The sequence below is a fragment of the Coffea eugenioides genome, chromosome 6 (assembly GCF_003713205.1).
Source record: "Coffea eugenioides isolate CCC68of chromosome 6, Ceug_1.0, whole genome shotgun sequence".
Taxonomy (NCBI): Eukaryota; Viridiplantae; Streptophyta; class Magnoliopsida; order Gentianales; family Rubiaceae; genus Coffea; species Coffea eugenioides.
Genome location: NC_040040.1, coordinates 4727576 through 4747219, shown reverse-complemented (window position 1 = coordinate 4747219; position 19644 = coordinate 4727576). Strand labels below are relative to the sequence as shown.

Here is a 19644-nt window from a genome sequence, read left to right as displayed (position 1 = left end):
ACGAAAGGGAGGTCGTCCACCTCGGATGCCGAGATAACACCTCTCAACTCCAGCCGATCTCACATTCTGGCAGTAATGAGACAAAACTATCTCGATCGAGACCCTCCCGAGATTATGGGAAGGAGGGAGAAAAGAAACCCCAGCCTCTACTGTACCTACCACCGGGATGTTGGGCACGAGACCGAAAATTGTAATGATTTGAAGAAAGAAATCAAAAACTTGATCAGGCAGGGATACTTGAAGCAGTTCGTCCGCAAGAATGGAGGCTTCAATCGAAGCGCTTCCCACCAAGATAATCGAGGTTATCGCTGAGAAGACAGGCGGGACACGAAGAATCATTGCCGTGGGCTTGAGGACCATAGGGAGGACCAAAGGTCTCCCCGAGACGGGTCCCCGGGCTACGGCCCTAACATCGTTGGGATCATTAACACAATTACGGGTGATCCGATGGAAGGAAACAGCCAGAATTTTCGAAAACGGACCTACCGTCAAGCCGGTATAGAGGCTACCGAGTCGAGTTTCAGGCTATCCGAGGTAATCACTTATGGTCCCAGCGACCCTGTCCCTGCCGCCTCCAGTAATCACGAAACTCTCGTGATTGAAATCCTCACCAATAATTATATAGTCAAGAAGGTCTATGTCGATCTTGACAGCTCTGTAGACGTCCTGTACTACAGAACCTTTGAAAATCTAAAACTGACCAAGGAGCAGCTTACCTCCGTCAGGACCCCTCTTGTGGGATTCGGGGGACACGTGGTCCACCCTGAAAGGATGGTCTCCCTGATGGTGACCATTGGCCGCAATCCCTGGTGCCGGATCGTCCCTGTAAATTTTGTCGTGGTCAAAGCCGATTCCCCCTACAACAGGTTGATTGGCCGGCTCACACTCAACGCTCTCAGGGCCGTGTACTCCACCTACCACCTGAGTTTCAAGTTTCCAACACCCGTTGGAGTGTCGAGGTGAGCAGCGATGTGAGCGCCGCCAGGGAGTGCTACCTCGCCACCATACAGGCCGCAGTCGCCCCTCAAGCTGAATCAAAGGCTGAGGGGAAGATGCCAGACGTCCTCTCCATAGGCTGCATCGACCCTCAGGACGCCGGAAAATTCGGCAGGCTGGAGGCCGGGGACGAGGTAGGAGAGGTAGTCCTTGACGAGGTGAGACCCGACCATGTGATCCAAGTGGGAACAAGTCTTCCCTCGCCCCTCAGGGAAGAAATGATCAACTTGATAAGGGAGCACCGAGCCGTCTTTGCTTGGACCGCTGATGAGGTGGTCGGAGTGCCATCCGAACTTATGATTCACCGATTTAACGTCGACCCACAGGCCCGTCCTGTGAAAGAAAAAAGGAGGCATTTCGGCCCAGAGCGCAGCCAAACCGTTTCAGGCGAAGTTGATAAACTCTTGTCCGCCAAGATGATCTGGAAAGTCCAATATCCCACCTGACTGTCCAACCCCGTAATGGTGAAGAAGGACGCCGGTGGGTGGAGAATGTGCGTGAATTTCACTGACCTCAACAAGGCATGTCTCAAAGACTGCTACCCACTGCCGAGAATAGATGCTCTCGTTGACTCAGTCATGGGGCATGATATCTTCTGCTTCCTAGACGTCTTCAAAGGATACCACCAAATAGGAATGAGTACAGAAAATCAGGAGAAAACGGCGTTCTACACTGACCGAGGTGTCTATTGTTATACACAATGCCTTTCGGACTCAAGAACGCCGGGGCAACCTACCAGAGGCTGATCAACCGAATCTTCAAAGATCAGATCGGCCGAAATGTGGAAGCCTATGTGGATGACATCCTCCTGAAGAGCCGGACCACCTCGGCCTTCCTGTCAGATATGAGGGGGGTCTTTGACATTCTCCGGAATTCTAGAATGATGTTAAACCCTAAAAAGTGCGTCTTTGACGTCATCTTGAAAAATTTCTTTGGATATCTTGTTTCCTGCCGGGGCATCGAGGCCAACTCAGACAAGGTGAAAACCATCTAGGACATGTCCCCACCCAGAATGTCCGAGAAGTCCAAAGACTAAATGGTCGCCTAGCCGCTCTGAACTCCGTTTTGTCTCAATCAGCTAAGAAGGCTTTACCCTTTTTTAAGGTGTTGAAAAAAGTTGACCAATTCACCTGGACCGAGGAATGCCAGTAAGCCTTCGACCAGTTGAAAGAATACCTGCATCACCTCTCCACCCTTGCTTTGCCTCGCCTCGAGGAGAGAATGTACCTTTATTTGTCCGCGGCCGACGAAGCGATCAGCACTGTATTAATCCGAGATGAGGGTACTCAAACGTTCGTTTATTATATCAGTGACGCACTTCGCAGACCCGAAATTCGGTACACCCGAGTGAAGAAGTTGGTGCTAGGGTTGGTTCAAACCCGCTAGGCGGTTAAAGCCTTACTTTTTTGGCTCATCTTATCTCCGTCAGAACTGATCAACTTATTCGGCAGATATTGGTGCGTCTCGAGACTTCCGGGCGCCTTACCAAGTGGGTTGTCGAACTAGGAGAATGTGACCTGTCGTACGAACCCCGTACGACAATCAAGGCCTAAGCGTTAGCAGATTTTCTGGTCGAACTTACGTTCTCCTTAAGCCAAGACGCCACCTCAGCACCATCCGGGCCTCAAAGTTGGACGCTGTATGTGGATGGATCTTCTAACAGTGATGGCAGTGGAGCAAGGCTGCTCCTAAAAGATCCCCATGGAGAGGTATGTTCGTACGCCCTTCGATTTGGCTTCTTTGCAACCAATAACGAGACCGAGTATGAGGCTTTGATTGCGGGATTTCGGCTAGCCCGCAAACTCGATTCTCGACAAATCCAAGTCTACAGTAACTCTCAACTCGTGGTATATGCCAAGTGTTTGGCGAATACGAAACCAAGGAAGAGACCATGCAACGGTATCTTTTTAAAATTCACCAACTCGCTGCATACTTCAAGTCATTTCAAATCCAAAGAATATCTCGGTCACAGAATAGGCGAGCCGAGGCCAGGAGAGTGCAGCGTAAGGCAGCTCGTTACGCCCTCCGAGATAGTAACGAGCTGTATAAACGATCCTATCTTGGCTTATGGCTGCGATGCACTACACCCGAGTAAGGACATCACATCCTTCAAGAAATACACGAAGGCCTGTGTGGGGCCCATGTCGGCCACAGGATGTTGGCCAGAAAGGCTTTACTCCTTGGGTATTTTTGGCCAACTATCCGACAAGATGCTCAAGACCTTGTCCTTCGCTGCTCTTCCTGCAAGGTCCATGCCCCCGAACATCACCAGCCCACAAATCTCAAGGTTCCTATCACCTCACCCTGGCTGTTTGAGCAGTAGGGGACAGACATTATCGGGGCTTTCCCCCAAGGCTATCTGAAGATATATTTTTCTTATGACCGCGGTGGACTACTTCTCCAAGTGGGTCAAGGCCGAGCCTCTAAGGACCATCACGGGATTGGCGATCCAAAAATTCTTCTGAAAATGCATAATTTGCCGCTTCGGCATACCCCGGGTGATCATTTCGGATGATGGGAAGGAATTCGTTGAGAATCCGTTTAAAGCTTGGTGCGAGGGTCTCGGTATCGAGTAACACTTCACTTCGATAGGTCACCATCAAGCCAACAGGCAAGCGAAAAATTTTAACCGAACTCTCTTGCACGGCCGCAAGACTCGGCTACATCGAGTTGGATCATCACGGGTGGAAGAACTCCCCAATGTTCTGTGGTCTTCCCAGACCACGCCGAGGTCGTCCACGCAAGAGACCCCCTTCTCCTTGACCTACGGCTCCGAAGCCGTCATTTCTACCGAGTTCCTTACGCCCAATCCCCGAATCGCAGCCTATGTGACTGAGGCAAATGAAAAAGAAAGACGGATGGATCTTGACTTCGTCGAAGAAAAAAAAGACGTCACCTCGGCCCGAGTTGCTTCATACAAGAACACCTTGACCCGTTATTACAATGCCCTCGTGAAACATCGTCGATTCCAACCAGGAGACTTGGTCCTTCAGAAAAACTCGGTCAGCCGAACTGAGCCGTAAGGGAAATTAGCCCCAAAATGGGAGGGCCTCTACCGAGTTGTGGAATCTAACCTAAATGGGTATTGTAAATTAGGCTACCGAGATGGTTCTCTGGTGTCAAGGACCTGGTACGCCGAAAATTTAAGATTGTATTATCCTTGAGAATTTTATTGAGTTATTGTCAATTGAGCCGCTTCGTTATTTTTTAATATCTTCATGTCATGTGCTTACTATTAAAAAATAAGGGGGACAAGTAGGGGACGAAGTGAAAAAGAAAAAAGAGTCGATATGAGAAAAAAATAACTTCTATTCATTTCATTAATGATTACAAAAGTTTCAAGGTACAATAACCGAGGTCAGAAATGCTCCTAAGCATTTTCCACCTCGGTATTCCTATCAACCCCCACGACCTCTTGGGTCCCTCCTGGGCCGATCTCTTCTCGGCCTTCACCTCCTTCGCCGACCTGGCTCTCCTCTTTGGCACCCTCTTCCCCTTTCAGCTCCTGGTCGAGCTCGGATAGCCACCGGTTGAACTCGTCTCGGATCTCGACCAAGTCCTTCCCAGATTGGATGCCTTCGGCCATCCGATCAGACAGCTCCTTGGAATCTTCATTATAATTGGCCTTGTTCTTGAAAGACTCCAAGTCTTCGGAAGAGAGATGAGAAGCGACCTCGTCCATTGTCGAGATATACCCGAACATGAAGCTCGACAGGGTCAGCTCCCCGAGATCCTTAGTGAAGGTCTCGGACCTCCTGAAAGCCTCCACAGCCGAGGCCCCGGCATCCTCGAGTGCCTGCTAGTGGGACTTCTTCTCTTCCTCCCCCATCTTCTGCTCTTCCTCTATGGCCGACCAGAGGCTATTGATTGTGGTCTCACTCTCTTCCTCCTTGGCCGCGGCCTGATCGAGTCGCTCTTGGAGGTGGGTCTTCTCGGACTCGGCAACAGCAAGCTGCTTCTCCAGCTTGGAGATTTTATCCTCCAACTTGCCGGAGTCCTGCTTCTCAAGCATATCGCCATACCGACGTGCCATCTCGGCAACGAAGGCCGTAGAAGAGGCTGTTGCCACCATGAGGCACTGGATCACCTCGTGAAGAGCCAGTTTCTCGGTAAACTCCGCTTCCCTCGGCAAGTTGGAGAACATAACCAGCTCTTGTACCGCACGAGGATGGGTGCACCAGTCATTGATTGAGAGCTGCCAGTTCGGACACCAGTGCTCGTCGGGGTGTAGTTGTCTTGCCCGGAAAATCGAGGTGGGCTATGGAAACGGTTTCACAACGAAGACTCCGTGACCGACATGACCGAGGACTTCAGTTGCTTGCCTCGGCCATGAGGGGGAAGCGCGACTGTGACTCATTGAGTGGCCACTCCTTCTAGCATAGACGAGGTGGACTCGGTGGCTGCCCCAGCCGAAGTGTTCTTTGCTGCCAAGGTCTTGCCAGTTGACGCTTAGGTTGCCTTCTTCTTCGGTGGTGGTGCCGAGGTTTCCCCTAAAGTCTTTCTCTTCGGCCTCTTGATCACGGCCGCCGAGCCGAAGTGATAATGTCAGAAACCTTCGTCACTGCATCAGAAACAAACATTATTATTTAGAATAGCCGAAACAAAGACCCAAACTATGAAAGAAAATTTACAAGGCTTTTGAAGTCTAGTAGAGAAGAAGGGTGTCTTCTCGGGGTTAATGACAGCTCAACTGATACCCCCGTCTACTAACACCGCCTCAGGATAGTCCCAACTATAGATTCTGAGGCCCGACCCAATTATCTTCTGAAAGCTCTCCTCGTCCAGGTCCCCCCGAAAAGGATCATTTTTTGTATATCGAGCCTCCACCAAAAGCCCCAGGAAAAGTCCCCGGCCGTGACGAACATGAAGTCGCGTTTCCAGTTCTTTATCGAGGTGGAGGCGCCGACAACAAGTTTCGGGATGGTGTTATTTCGATTGTAAAAGTAGAACCATCCCTTTTCGCTTCTGTGCCTCTTGATGGTGTAACATCGGTGGAAGAGATTGACCGTGGGGGTCACCTCTTGTTCTCGGCAGAGCATTTCAAACCCCACCAATATTCGGATCGCGTTCAGGACGAGTTGAGTTATCCGAACTGCGAAATACCGAAGTATATCTCGGAAAAACCTCGTGGTGGGCATCCTGATCTCGGCTTCTAGCTGCTCCGCGTAGACGGCTACGGAACCCATCGGGGGCCTCTCAGCTGTGTGGTTCGGCCCAAGAGTCCCAATGTTGTACCCCTCTCTAAAGGGGTACTTCCGCAATATTCTATTAGCCTCCACCATGTCGATCCGGTTTCGGTACGATGGAAGATGGCCGAAGTCAATATCGGAGAGATTCCCGGGAGCAATTGGCTCTGCCACTCCCTCATCATGAGGGACTCCGACTCCGAGCTCGTCGTTGTAGAGGACCTTCGAGCTCCCCTCGCTCGCCTCGGGAAACTCCCCCACTTGGGAGTTTTCGGCTGATTCTTCCCTTGAGCTGGACGTTTCTTCCTCGGAACGGGACGAAGTGCTCTCCTCCGGTGGGTCGGGCCCCTCCTCAGCTTGATAACTCGATTTTACGGTCTCCTTGTGCGTTTTAGCCACTTTAGCCATATTGAAAATAAGATGAAGAGTAAGGGTACTTACTGTTGGTTAGGAAATGTGGTTGAACGAGAAGGGAGATCTCGGCTATCTCACAGTGCCTCGGCTGAACAAACTAATCTCGGCAATACTCTCGAGTTTGCAAGAGTTTGGCTGCAAAGAAGGAAAATGGTGAAGAATAGTGCGGTGAAAAGGACCCCCTATTTATAGAGGTTGGAGGGAACGCGAAGAGGCGGCAACATTAAATTTCAAAATGGTGTCTCTCTTTTTCTCCTCATTAATGGTTCGTCCCTTCCACTGACATGTTCCCTGCATGTAACCTCCCACTACTCCACGTCGCCTCAGTTACCCGTAACCGCCTTGTCTACCACGTCCCCTCAACTGACTTGCCCACGTGTTACGCCCCGCCATTATCCGGAATAAGTTCAGATCCCAGAATCTGAACGATCTCAGTACCCAGAAGCCTCGGAACCTCTCGGGCCTTTACGCTCCCGAGGCTTGGGGGGTTTATTGAGGATGCTCACCTCAAATAGTTTCAAGCCCGAGGTTATATCACCTCGTCTGTTACACGGACCGAGGAGATGTCCTTTGGCCATGACTCCTGCCCCTGACCTCAGTCTCATTTTAGGTCTATCCCGGACGACCTTAATGTTTTAGGCATTCGTTTCGACTGCATGCGGATGATGTTAACCTACTTGATTGTCCACTGAAAGCCATTGCTTTATCTGAAAAGCTACTGTTGCTCTTAATGGCGGCCGCACAACGCAGCCTGTCAGGAGGTCCAGACTGCTATTGTGTCAGGGACAGACCTCCAGGCACAGAACAGAGCCGTAACCGTCAGGACGTGGGACCCGCTAGCATGAACCCATCGTCCTGTCCTTCCCACTCCCACTCTATAAATACCTCCCGTTTACTCCTCACAAGTAAGACTACTATTGCGCTCATACTGTTCATTACTCTTTATTCTCTCTCTATACTAACTTGACCGTCGAAATGATCTCAGGGGACAAAGTCCCGCCTTCATACTGTTCATTACTCTTTATTCTCTCTCTATACTAACTTGACCGTCGAAATGATCTCAGGGGACAAAGTCCCGCCTTTCACTTCGGAATAGCCCTCCTGTCTCTAAATTTCACTTCAACAAGAGAGGGAGTTGAATTAGATTAGCTCGACTATCTAACCAGAAATCACCTCTTCACATTACAAAATCCACGTGCCGCTGACTATGATAATTTACTCTTTCATCGACAAAACTGTAACTACGGTTTTACTTCATAGTAATTTACCCTTTTTTTCATTATTTATTATAAGAACACATTGTTGTAGCGGGTTTGTTTTGGGCAGCCGAAGATGGGGAAGAAACGAACAGCCAGTCTGGTCGCGGTGGTCTTTAAATAATGACATCGGACAATTTTATCCGAAATATTTCCCAGACGATTTTATCCGAAATATTTCCCATCAGTTACTCAGGCATAATATGGATTAAATTGCACATAAAGATTTACACTTGCATAATAAAGTCTGAAGACGGAGCCAAATATTTCTGCAGAATATAACCGTGTGTATATATATTAAAGTCGCGCACAGGCGGAAACTCGTAATGCAGCCTCCAAAGTCTTGTTTGGACAAAAGATTATTATTCACTCACCGCACATGTCAATTTCCTGAAAGCGTACAACTCCAGCAGCACCTCCATAGCAGAGCCAATTTTCACTTCCTTTATTTGTATTCCATCTCACTCTATGCATAGCTACTGTCTTAGACGGGAACACTTCAACTTCTTCCACCTCCCCACGCATAATATCTGGATTGTCTTCTCCAACCATGATAGGTCGCTGATCAGCTTCTGAGTTGCTGCTTGTTTTCACTTTGCCTGCCTCTCTGGTCTCGGTCACCACCATGCAATCAGGTCCGAATTCCGAATCCAGATCACCCCTCTTACACAAAGCTGCGTACACATTTAAAGTCAGAAACACTCGATAAACATCTACTATGAAATGTTTTCGGCTACCCCTTAAATTTCAGAAAATAGCCATGTAATACGGAGTAATACCTTTATGCTTTTCTTCTGATCGAACTTTTACAATCTTCTGTTTTGCTCTCTTCTCTTGATTAGAGACAGATATGTATCCACGCACAGTTCTTGGGGCTTCACCCCACTCATGCAGTGACTTCCTCATTGGAAATGGAGTATTAGGCAAGGAAGTGAACATTGTGAGTGTTGAGTTTTCCTCAGTTAATGCTCCGCAAAGAAAATGTGGCGCTCGATTACGCAGAGGATCCTTTTCCACTGCTCTGGTAGTCAGCTGATCACCGGGGAAACACCAAATTTTAAGCACAGAAAAATTTGGGGTACGTGTGCTGGAAGTGTACAATTGTTCACAGAGAAAATCAGAAACACACACGGTACTGCAAGTCTGCTAAGTTGTGCAGATTCAATAGCTAATGGATAGCTCAATCCATACATACTAAGCGTGCTTAGCCAGTCCTCAAATCTGTTATATTTTTTAAGTGAGACCAAGTTGCTCATGTTTTAGGCTAATTGGTCGATTTATTAATCAAAATTCTCAGACTTATTAACTCTTATAGTATGCCTGAAAATCTCACTCACAAATCAAAGCAATATTATCTTCTACCTCCTCGCAAGAGGTAGATCAGATTACACCATTAAGGTCATAAGTCATAGCCACTATATGCTTACTAACGTAAAAGCGTGATTCACATCAAACATATTAAGTTCAATAAATTCCTTCAGGTCAAACCAATGTAACAGAAGTGTTAAATTGAATTGAGACCAAAATGATCAGCCAATACAGACCTGGAACCTAAGAGCAGTACCATCTGCACCACAATATGCAACCATGCCTAATATAGCAGAAGAGGATAGATGTATCATGCCATCAGCAATACAATAAACCATAATAAAAGATGTTAAGGAAAGATAGGAAGTAAGATAACAGTCTAGTACAGAGAATAATCATCCAATTCTGGTGGAATATTATATAAACAGAAAGTGTGGCCTTTTACATTAGTTCAACGGTAACTTATTTCTTAACTGAAAATTTTCAAAACGATGACATCCATCCCAACACATTTATGTCTTGAAATGTAAAAGCAGGCATCCCAAGCCCTGCCATCACCCCCAAAAAAGCCACCAAAATTGGTACGCATTGCATAGCCTATGGCAATACACCAAGAATGAAGGGAAGCATGTTCAATTTAAGTTTCACCACTTTAAGCAGTAGAAGGGTATTCTGACATAGTCCATGGATGAATATGCCCAAATATGTGGTTCAATCAACTGAAATAAAAAACTTAAGACATAATTTAGAACCTGTCAACCGGGATGTGTGAACGCTCCAAATCTGAAATGGAGAGCATAAGTAGCTGTGAAACCCCTTTTGTTGTGCACCTTCAAAAGGTTTTCCAGTAACAGGGGCATCGTTTGCAGCCTTCAACAGACTGAGAATCCTTAGCGTTCCATCATCAAAGGATACAATAATACATCTGAAGCAAAGTAGTCATTCATTTAATAAGAAAACAAAATGATATTATAGTTAAAAGAAATTTAATTTATCTTCTTCTCCATTAAAACAATCAAACTCACACCTTGGATCTGGTAGCCAGTCCAAACTATATATAACCCTTTGAAAAGGATAAAAATCCCACAAGGGACGGAATGGATCACTGCAAAAGAAAAAGTATATAAGCAATAAACTCAATCCATAAAAGATGCATCTATATCAACTCCACTTGTAATGCAGAAAATCTCCCAATTTGACAAATATGGCTATTAAGAAGATAGAGCATGCTATATATGACCAGCATTCTGGGCACCATATGCATCACGACAACATTTGGATAGTTCATGTGAAAATTAACATGCAAAAGCTCAAAATGAAAGCATAAGAAGACATAAATCATATGCAGCAGGAATTTAAGAATGTCTTAAAATTTCTACACCAATATTATTCCAACGCCAACAATGGGCTGCACAACTAAATTCACCAAAATGTTTGCACTCACAAAGTTAAACCTTCAAAATACAACTACTTAACCTATTTATACAGAGCATGACAAAAGATCTTAGAGCAATCTCAAGTATCCAGATGAAAAGATAGTCCAGATTCTACCTGCCTGAATGAAAATAAAAAGAAGAAGAACAAAGAGGAATAAAACAATAAAATCTTGTAACAGACAACTATATTCTGCTAAAAGCCTTTAAATTAGTTACCAATTACATGAAATGAATGAGAACACGTAACTCACAATCCAAACCTCATTACCCGAATACCAACTGGCCCAATGTGACAATTCATTCCAGCGAGCTTAACAGAGTAGTAAATGCTACCAGTGAACTGAACAAATCTCACAAATTTTAGCAACCTTCAATCGGAACATGAAATGAACCAAGGTCTTTTAGATAAAAAATTGCATGCAACCCCATATATTCAATATCTCCTTCCAAGTAAAGCTTAAGTTCTTATCCATAAATCAAATGCAACCAAGAGATAAAGACACATCCTGCAAGAACATATTAATTGATCAAAAGGGAACTCTGAAAGGATAGCTGATGAACCCCTCTCTCTCTCTCTCAGTCCATTTCCGACCCTCCTGAAGAGCCTCCTCTCCGCCACCTCCCCCCCAAACAAAAAAAAGAAAACACAAACCTCCTTCACTTCCCATGACCATTTCCAATGCTATATACTGTCTCCAATGAATAGCTGTTATGTGTTTCTAGAGCCTTATTCTCCAACTAGGTTTCTAATTTAACCTCATCACCAAAATGATAGATGCACCTTAAGGAAAGCTACTGAGTCTTGAATCCAAGAATTCTTGGCCACAGGAGGAGGCATTTGGAAGATTAAATAAGAAAGGCTAATGTACATATGCCTCTCAATCCAGCAGTTAGATCTCAAATGCCACAAGACTAAATGATCATATGTGACCAAACAAGGCTTCATAACATTGATGGCTGTTTGTCAATCCAAGAAGCAACCTAACTGTTGATATTATGGTCTAAATAACATAAATCTCCATTTCATAGCAAACAAGAAATATACAGTAGTCCACTTACAGCTGTAGATAATAAAAAACAAGAACAACAAAAATAGCAGGAAATTATGTTTACCGTAGGTCCCAAAACTTCAAGCCTCTGTGACCAGCAGTTACAATAATATTTGCACTCTCAGAATAGCTGCAAAAGTATACTCAAATAGCCCAGTAAGTATGAAAGCATATCTTAATGGGGAATGAAGGCGGAAAAAAAAGGGGCCATCAAGAGCTTGATCTGCATGTCATGACATGGGGGAGCCAAACAGGGTTGAGAGACAATACATAGTAAAATCAAAATTATGAACCATCTTTACATGCAAGGACTTCAGTGGATTAATTATAGCGTCAAGATTGTTAGCATTTGGAAAGGTGTGAAGCCTCCTCAAATGAGGCTTGTTTTTGAAGAGTCTATGTTGTGTTTCAACCAATGTCTGAATGTCATCACTGTGAATCTCCATATCAGTTGTTTCCAACCCAATTCGATAGTTTATAACCTTGACAATTAGGTATGCGGGTGCGTTAGATCAACAACAAAAGAGCGCAGGAGATTATAATTATCATTTTCTGCAGCTTCTTAAGATGCACACCTTAAAAGCATCCCTCAAAGTTGTTTCAGCAAGCTGACAAAGCAACTTCATTTTTCTTTCGATGCAAACAAATTTGGACAGCATAGTGACTAATAACATCTCAAGAAGGTACAACCAAGATGATCCACAGTCACTAATCTTGATTGTACTTATCCAAGATCATTTCAGATATGTCAAGTGGGGACATGTGGGGTAAAATCATTTTGAGAAATCAATGCAAGAAAAGGAAATCATACAATCATATTTACCAAAACAAGTTAAAATTAAAATTAAAATGTCTAGAAGTAGACATGATTTGCACTTTTGAGAAATCATTTTGAGACTTATTCTGCCCATCAATTCTATTATCATCAGATTTGATTACTGACTTTTCTAAGAAACTAATCACATACTTCAGCAAGAGAGTGCTGCATCACTTTGATCTTTCAGTGAAACCTAGTTTTTGAAGCCAAGGGGGTGGATTGATCCACCAACCTGGGGATCAAAGAAGAATGACAGAGAAGTGCAGCAACAAATTCGTCCAAAAGAATCTATACATATTAAGGAACTCATAACCCAGTGAAACCAGTTTATCATTATTATTATTTTAAAAGAAGGTAACTCCAGCATTACCAACCTGCTAACTGGTACCCAAGTAAGTGCTCTAATAGTAACTGTGTCAGCACTGAAGCAAAGCAAAGGCCTTGTCTCTAAATTATGCATAAAAAAGGTCACATTAGGATTCACTAGTTTGGAACGTCCACCATTTGCCAAAGGCAAAATCACCTTTCATAACCTGATATATCAGCAAAAGATGAAGCAAAAAGTAAAAGTAATCATGCAAAGATAATACCTTGTAATGAACCAGTAGCACAGAATTTCCACAAGGCAACCTGAAACAGCCAAATTCTTAGTACCACTTAACATAAGAATAATGGAATTGCCCCAAAAACAGATGATAAAGGAGTAATTAGAATACGAAATGCAAAATCACATTATAGAATCATCTGCAACAATTGTTTTATTTTTCTCCCATGTCACAGCCGACCTTTTTGGGAGGGTTTTTTGTGGGGATTGACAAGGGGGTGGGGTTGCATAGCATACTGGATTTTAAATCTTTGAGCGAAGACCAAAATGACAAACAGTAGAAGTAGCAAATGAAACATGTACCACTCCATCGTGACATCCAGCCAGAATGATATCATGTGGAGAGGATGCCGACCACTCTAGCGTCAAGGGAATACTGTTCAATGGTTGCAGTAAATGAATTAAACCTAATAAAAGTGCACGACTGAGCATTGTCTACTGAGTCAGACAATGATGTCAACATCCGTTACATCCCCAATGAAAACATGGCAAGCCAAATCGCATAACAAATCCCTAATAAAGTCCATGCCAATTCAGGCTTCTAAAAGCACAAGGCCCATCTTTTGGCTAGAACAAACATCCAAAAGCTCAAACTTCACTAGCTTAAAAAGCTACACTGTTTGAAGATGTAATATGGTTTTCAAGTCAACCTTCACCAGCTTAAAAGCTATGCTGTTTGAAGATGTATTATGGTTTTGCAACTAGATAAGATAAATTGCTCAACTTCTTTTGGATCAAAACCTTGGCACAGGGAACAACAAAAGGGAAAAGAAACACAAGGAGGGAGATCGAGTCGTCAAATAACTTTTTTCTGGACAAATGAAAGTTAGTATCTATTTCAAGTCAATCATTAAAATCTTCATTGGAATCTTCCTTGGAAGTATTTCAAGAATTACTTGTTGATAGAGGCTCAAAATAAAAGAGTGTTTATTGCTCAAGTAAAATCTTTGGAATCAATCACCATTTTAGTGAGACCTTTAACTGGTTGTCTATACAACAAGGACAGGGAGAGTAGAATAGTTCTTTCATTTGCAGGTGTAATAATGTTATAAAACTAAGAAGAATAAATGGCAAGCTACCTTTGCCTACCGCCACGCTTTATTGTTGGACACCTGAATACTGGTCTCAATCTTATGAAGCGAGGATCAGTACCTTCCTTTTGAGAAGCTGAGTATATAACTTTCATGGTACGAGGAAAAGGAACCTCCCAGCTGTATATAATAATAAGGTCCATGACAAATAGTCAGAATAGCATCTCTATTTACAGTACAACACACAATAAAAGATGCTAGCAGGTGCCACAAAGTAATTACAAGAATTTGACATAAAGAACACCTATTTTCCCCACCCCCCAAAAAAAAAAGAAGAAAAAGAAAAAGGAAACCAGTATCCATGAGTCAGTATACAATTTTCCCAAGGCACTGATGGTCCAGTTGCTAAAATATCAGTGTAGCAGTAGGACATCTACAGGGGATATTTCCCTTTCTGGAAGAAAGAAAAATGACAATATGCTTGACAATGCTTGTGTCTGGATACTGTTTCTTTTTCATTTTTGTTATCCTAGAGGGGTACATTCATTTAAATTCTCCCCTTCCTACATATAAGTTCTTATCTTCAGGAAACTATGCATCACAAGATTAGACTTAGTTTCCAAAAGAAGCATGCAAGACTGACAAAAAGCTCATTACTTTGATCGCACATATAAAGCTTCATAGCATCCAGGCATACAGCAGAGTCTCATGCTCATTCTTATGTTCTTAAGAGCAGATAATCAAACAAGCTAAAAGAAAAAAGAAAAACACATAAAGTCAAGTATAACTGCACCAATAAGAAATGTGTAAAGTTTAGATGTCAACCAATAAGCCAAGCAAGCAAAAATAAAAAATGTGTAAAGTTTAGATGTCAAGCAATATGATTTAATAAACAATTCTTACACTTCAAGAGCACCATCTCCGAGCAAGACAGCAAGATAACCCATTCTTTGTTTGTCAGAAACATCACATGGACGCCATTTTGCATCCCAGGCAACTTCTCCATTGTGAGCCAAACAAAATACCATTCTAGGCAAGGCAACATCATTGGGAATAGAGCAGTTAGCTGAGCCAAAATCACATGTGATCATGTTAAGTGCTAAGTTTTCTTCTGTTGGAGGATTTGCGAGGGACAGTTCAGCTTCTTGTGCATCTTTGGAAACCTGAACCCTTGTGCTCCCCTTATCCTTCAATCTTATGCGTTTTGAAGGGACAATCACTGACTTGGATTTCATGGTAGATACTTCTAGCACAAGTTGGGAGTTCTCCTCAAGGACATGATTACACGTATTTCCAGAAACCAAATCTCCAGTAAGCAATGTGGATGAACATTTGGTAGCAGGAGTTTGCACTACTTCGCTATTGTTTACAGCTTTTTTTGGTCGTCTGCCACGTGGCTTCATCTGTTTAGGCAACTTGGTCTTAACATTTTCATGATCAGAAGTATCAACCAAAGCCACATCTCTAGAAACTACTGCTGATGAATCTTGAAGGTATTGTACAGCAGAAGTTTGAACTTTTTCGCTATGAGAATTTGTATTATTTGAAGATCCATTTATAGGTTGGTTTCTTGGTTTCCCTCGCCGCCTCTGCTGTTTAGATGATTCAGTTGTAACTGTTTCACTATGAGAATTTGTATTATTTGAAGATCCATTTACAGTTTGTTTTCTTGGTCTCCCCCGTGGTCTCCGCTGTTCAGATGATTCAGTTATAACTGTATCACTATTCCTTGAAGTTCTTTTCCGTTTTTTTTTATCCTGAGATTGCATGTCCTTTTGCATGTTTGTACCCAGTACACACCATATCTGGACAAATCCCCTGCCCCTAAGGGGTGCACCAATCTTGTGGTATGAAGATTCAGGAGGATGAGCAGCAACAGCAATGAACTGTAATTAAAGGGAAAAAAAAGACTGGGATTTATCAAACATTCTTATCTAAATTATTGCAAGGGCAGTCTGTTAGGGCTTAGGACCATAATCAGACATTTGACACAGTCATACTCTTCCAATTTTTGTCGACATGAGATCCCAAACCCAAACCACAATTCAACCATTAATGCATGAATATCATGCCATAGAATTTCTGTTCAATTAAGATTTAACACCAATCTAAAATAGTAGAGGTTTATTAAAATACCCATTAGATATTTTCTAAAATTCCAATTAAGAACCTCTCTGAAAGTTTCCCATATACAGATTTCCATTTAAAATCCAGTGAAGGAGGAAATCAAGAAGACATGGAAGCAAACCAAGAGAAAGCATCAGACAGAATTACCTCACTCTTAATACTTGAGTCGGAATATGAATGGACTCTTGGACACCAGTCCAATGCCCAAACTGAACCTCCAACATACATTACAAAATCTTTGCTGCAAAATATCAAATTAGAAGCTCTCCAAAAGGTAGTAACACAAAATCAGACAAAGAGCACTAAAAATCCTTGGCAATACTTCTTAGTTGGATCCCTTATAGGAAATCCACAGGATGAAGAGACTCAATAAATTAACAATGTAATATATCATCAAAGGTGGCAAAAAGCATTATGCAGACAAAAGGAAAGATTTGCAAAAGACCAACTGAAACACTCTGCACAACAAAAATGTCAATAAGCCAAACCACGAACATATTTAAACCATTAAACTATATATATTGCAGAAGAAAATTAGAAAAATGGTATACATTCAAACAGATTGAGAATACATAATAACTGCGATAATTTGGCTTGTTATCAACTGATTTGAATTATGGATTTACTCATGTTTACCCTCTACTTCTGGTACCCATCCATGTTTAATCTCATATTGGTACCTAGAGAGTAGGTAGGAAGACAAAGATCTAAGCAGATAAGTGGTAAAATAAAGCATAAAAATGAATTAAACATCATTGTCAAATAAGTAGCCACCTGAGTTCTGAAGAAGTTACATCCCCATTTCGTATATCTTTCTGCAGCATCAAGAAAGTCCAGTGTTATATCATTCACATTTAAAAAAAAAATAAATGCTGAAAAAAAAAAGCAGACATTCAAACGAGTACATATAATGTCGCATACCTTTGGAACAGTAGCTGATGAAAACTGCGGTAAACTTATTTCACCCATGAAATCTCTCCCCTCCTTGCTCTGATTTTGACAAGAAAACCTTAAATTCCTCGATGGGTAATTAAATTCCCTCCACTCTCTGCAAGCACGGATTCATCATAATCCCTTCTTAAAGAAAACCCAAACTTAGCAACTAAAACTCAACGGCTTAGGGAACATAGCCTGGAAACCACACTTCATCAAAACAGCATGCATCTCCACCCAAACATAACAAAATATAAACTCCAGTCAATTCAATTATGTCTTGCTAAACAGCACGTTTCAGCTTACTTCTATCCGATAAATGTATCTCGGTATCAATTTAACGGTAAGGAAGCATGATTCTTGTTATCAGGTCCATAAGTAACTAAAAGAAACCACAATAAATTTTTTAAATGAATCTAACATTCGAAAAAACTAACCTTAAGAATGTGATGGAAGATGACAAGCGTTGAATTTCAGCAGGATCAAAATCGTCCATATCCGTCTCTCCACAAAGCTTGGAGATATTATCCACTGCTTTGAAGTGATTCTCCACGGAATCATCGAATAAGGAAACAGTAATTCCATGCGGAAACTCACTCTTATCGCCGCCGGTATTCTCCTTGCGGACCGAAAAACCCTCGTCTTCGCCATCGACAGCGGCCTCCTTATTCACCTTCGCTTTCCTTTTCGGCTTCAGTTTCTTCATCCGGTTATACGCTTCTGCGATTGGAATGTCCATGTCGATGTCGGTTGGCGCTTCTTCTCCAGTTCCCTCCATTTTTCTTTTTCTCTTTTTCCCTTTTCTTTTTTGGCTTGTTCAAAGGGAAAAACACTACCGCCACGGCAGGCGTTTATCAGTGGCGCGTGAGTGTAGGAGAGGGGATTCGAACCCGCGTTTCGAGAATGAGATAGTTTTGGGCCTTTTAAAAGTTTATTGATCAATGTTATTTATGTGCAGTGTGGGCAGACCGAAAAGCAAGACTCCAAAGCCCAATTTAACGTTGGTGGATATCCATTGCGGCCCATCTCATCTGACATCGGTTTCTATTTTCGAAGAAACTACACAACAAACTGCTGGGTAAAATTTTTAAAAAAAAAAAGGAACTTCCAAATTTATGGGGACATTACAACGATCTCTTCCAAGTTTTTCATAATAAGATCCTACCTGGTTATGATTACATACTGTTATTTGAGGATATAATTTAAGCAAATAGAAAAATCAACATAACCATTAGGATAAGCCCAATGACCAGATGAAAGCTGATGGTTGTATTTGGATTAGTTGTTTTTGAAATATTTTATTGTATTAGTGTATATGAAAAATCATTATTATATTATAAGATGTTTTTAAGGGTGTTTTTGGGACATATTTTGAAGTGATTTTAGGATTTAAAACTTTTTGGAGTATTTTTTAAAATTGATACCACCACCCTCTCCCTCCTTTCTCCTCCTCTCTCCTTTCCCTCCCTTATCCTCTCGTCTCTCTTACTTCAAATCGACGCAACCAAATGTTTTCCATTTTTGTTACGGGTCGCCAATGGAATTTTTTGAACCTGACTTAGGTTGCTCCTAATATCCGTGTCCCTGTTTGTACCCATCACTCAGGTGTTACAATCTCTAGCTCCACATATTTTTCGTGGCCCCTCCCACGATTGCTACTGTTGAAGTTGTTGCCTCTGCCCAATTCCAAAACTCCGATGTTTTACCCACCATTAATCCTCAACTTACCGCCCAGAAGTTACCATGGCCAAGCCACTCCTACGATGGCCTTCGCTTCTGGCAATTCATGGTTTCCGGCTCCGTCCATGGCATGTTCGAACACATGGCCATGTCCCCCGTAGATACTGTTAAGACCAGAATGCAAGCTTTCAGCTCTTGCCCCATGAAATCCTCCAGTATTAGCCAAGCTGTTCAGTCAATTCTCAAATATGTAGCCCCAGCCGGACTTTGCTGTGGGATTGCAGCTATGAGTCTCAATGCGGGCCCCCCCCCCCCCCCCCACGCAATTTATTTTGCCATTTATGAAACTTGCAAGAAAGCTTTGTCCCACCCATGGGAAAGGAAAATAATCCCCCAACCCACACGGCCTCGGGGTTTGAGGGGGGTGGTGTTAAGTAGAAGGAGAAAATGGGGTAGATTTTTTTTTTTTTGGTATGTATTCGTGAGTTATTGTATGGATTGTGTTTTTGGAATTATTTTTATTTATTTATTACTGTAATATTATATTTAAAAAATTAATTTATGAAAAACAAAAAAATCCAAACAGAGCGGATATAATTCAAGCAAATAAAAAAATCAACAGCACCACTAGAATAAGTCCAGAGTGATCAGAAGAAAGCTCTTAGAGTTCTCCTCACTGCTTAGTTCAGGAAACCTTTTTTGTTTTTGATAAACAATTTGGAGGATTTCATTTATGATGAATCTGTGGTTACAGCATCAATGACATTCTTGGGGAAGTCAATAAACCAGACTCTAACCCCATTAAAA

At 42.7% G+C, this 19644-nt stretch overlaps 1 protein-coding gene across 1 annotated transcript; it reads right to left on the bottom strand.

Moving 5' to 3' along the window:
* Nucleotides 1-8056: 8056 nt before the first annotated feature.
* Nucleotides 8057-17946, bottom strand: LOC113772936. Its single transcript, XM_027317433.1, has 15 exons — nucleotides 17595-17946; nucleotides 17146-17272; nucleotides 16999-17039; nucleotides 16372-16465; nucleotides 15001-15983; nucleotides 14146-14277; nucleotides 13370-13442; nucleotides 13053-13092; nucleotides 12837-12909; nucleotides 11710-11775; nucleotides 10188-10265; nucleotides 9913-10085; nucleotides 9397-9443; nucleotides 8632-8884; nucleotides 8057-8526 (listed from the first exon to the last, which is right to left on the bottom strand). Exons 1-15 carry the CDS (start codon nucleotides 17933-17935, stop codon nucleotides 8219-8221), a joined length of 2829 nt encoding a protein of 942 aa, XP_027173234.1. The 5' UTR covers nucleotides 17936-17946; the 3' UTR covers nucleotides 8057-8218.
* Between the last annotated feature and the right edge of the window lie 1698 nt (nucleotides 17947-19644).

Bases quoted from the DNA above. Each gene is read 5' to 3' on its own strand.
- LOC113772936 (XM_027317433.1), bottom strand. From the start codon at position 17,935: ATGGAGGGAACTGGAGAAGAAGCGCCAACCGACATCGACATGGACATT. The intron at 15,984-16,371 runs GTAATTCTGTCT...CTTTAATTACAG, and splicing joins ACTCAAGTATTAAGAGTGAG to TTCATTGCTGTTGCTGCTCA. The intron at 12,910-13,052 runs GTATTATCTTTG...TGCATAATTTAG, and splicing joins TGCTACTGGTTCATTACAAG to AGACAAGGCCTTTGCTTTGC.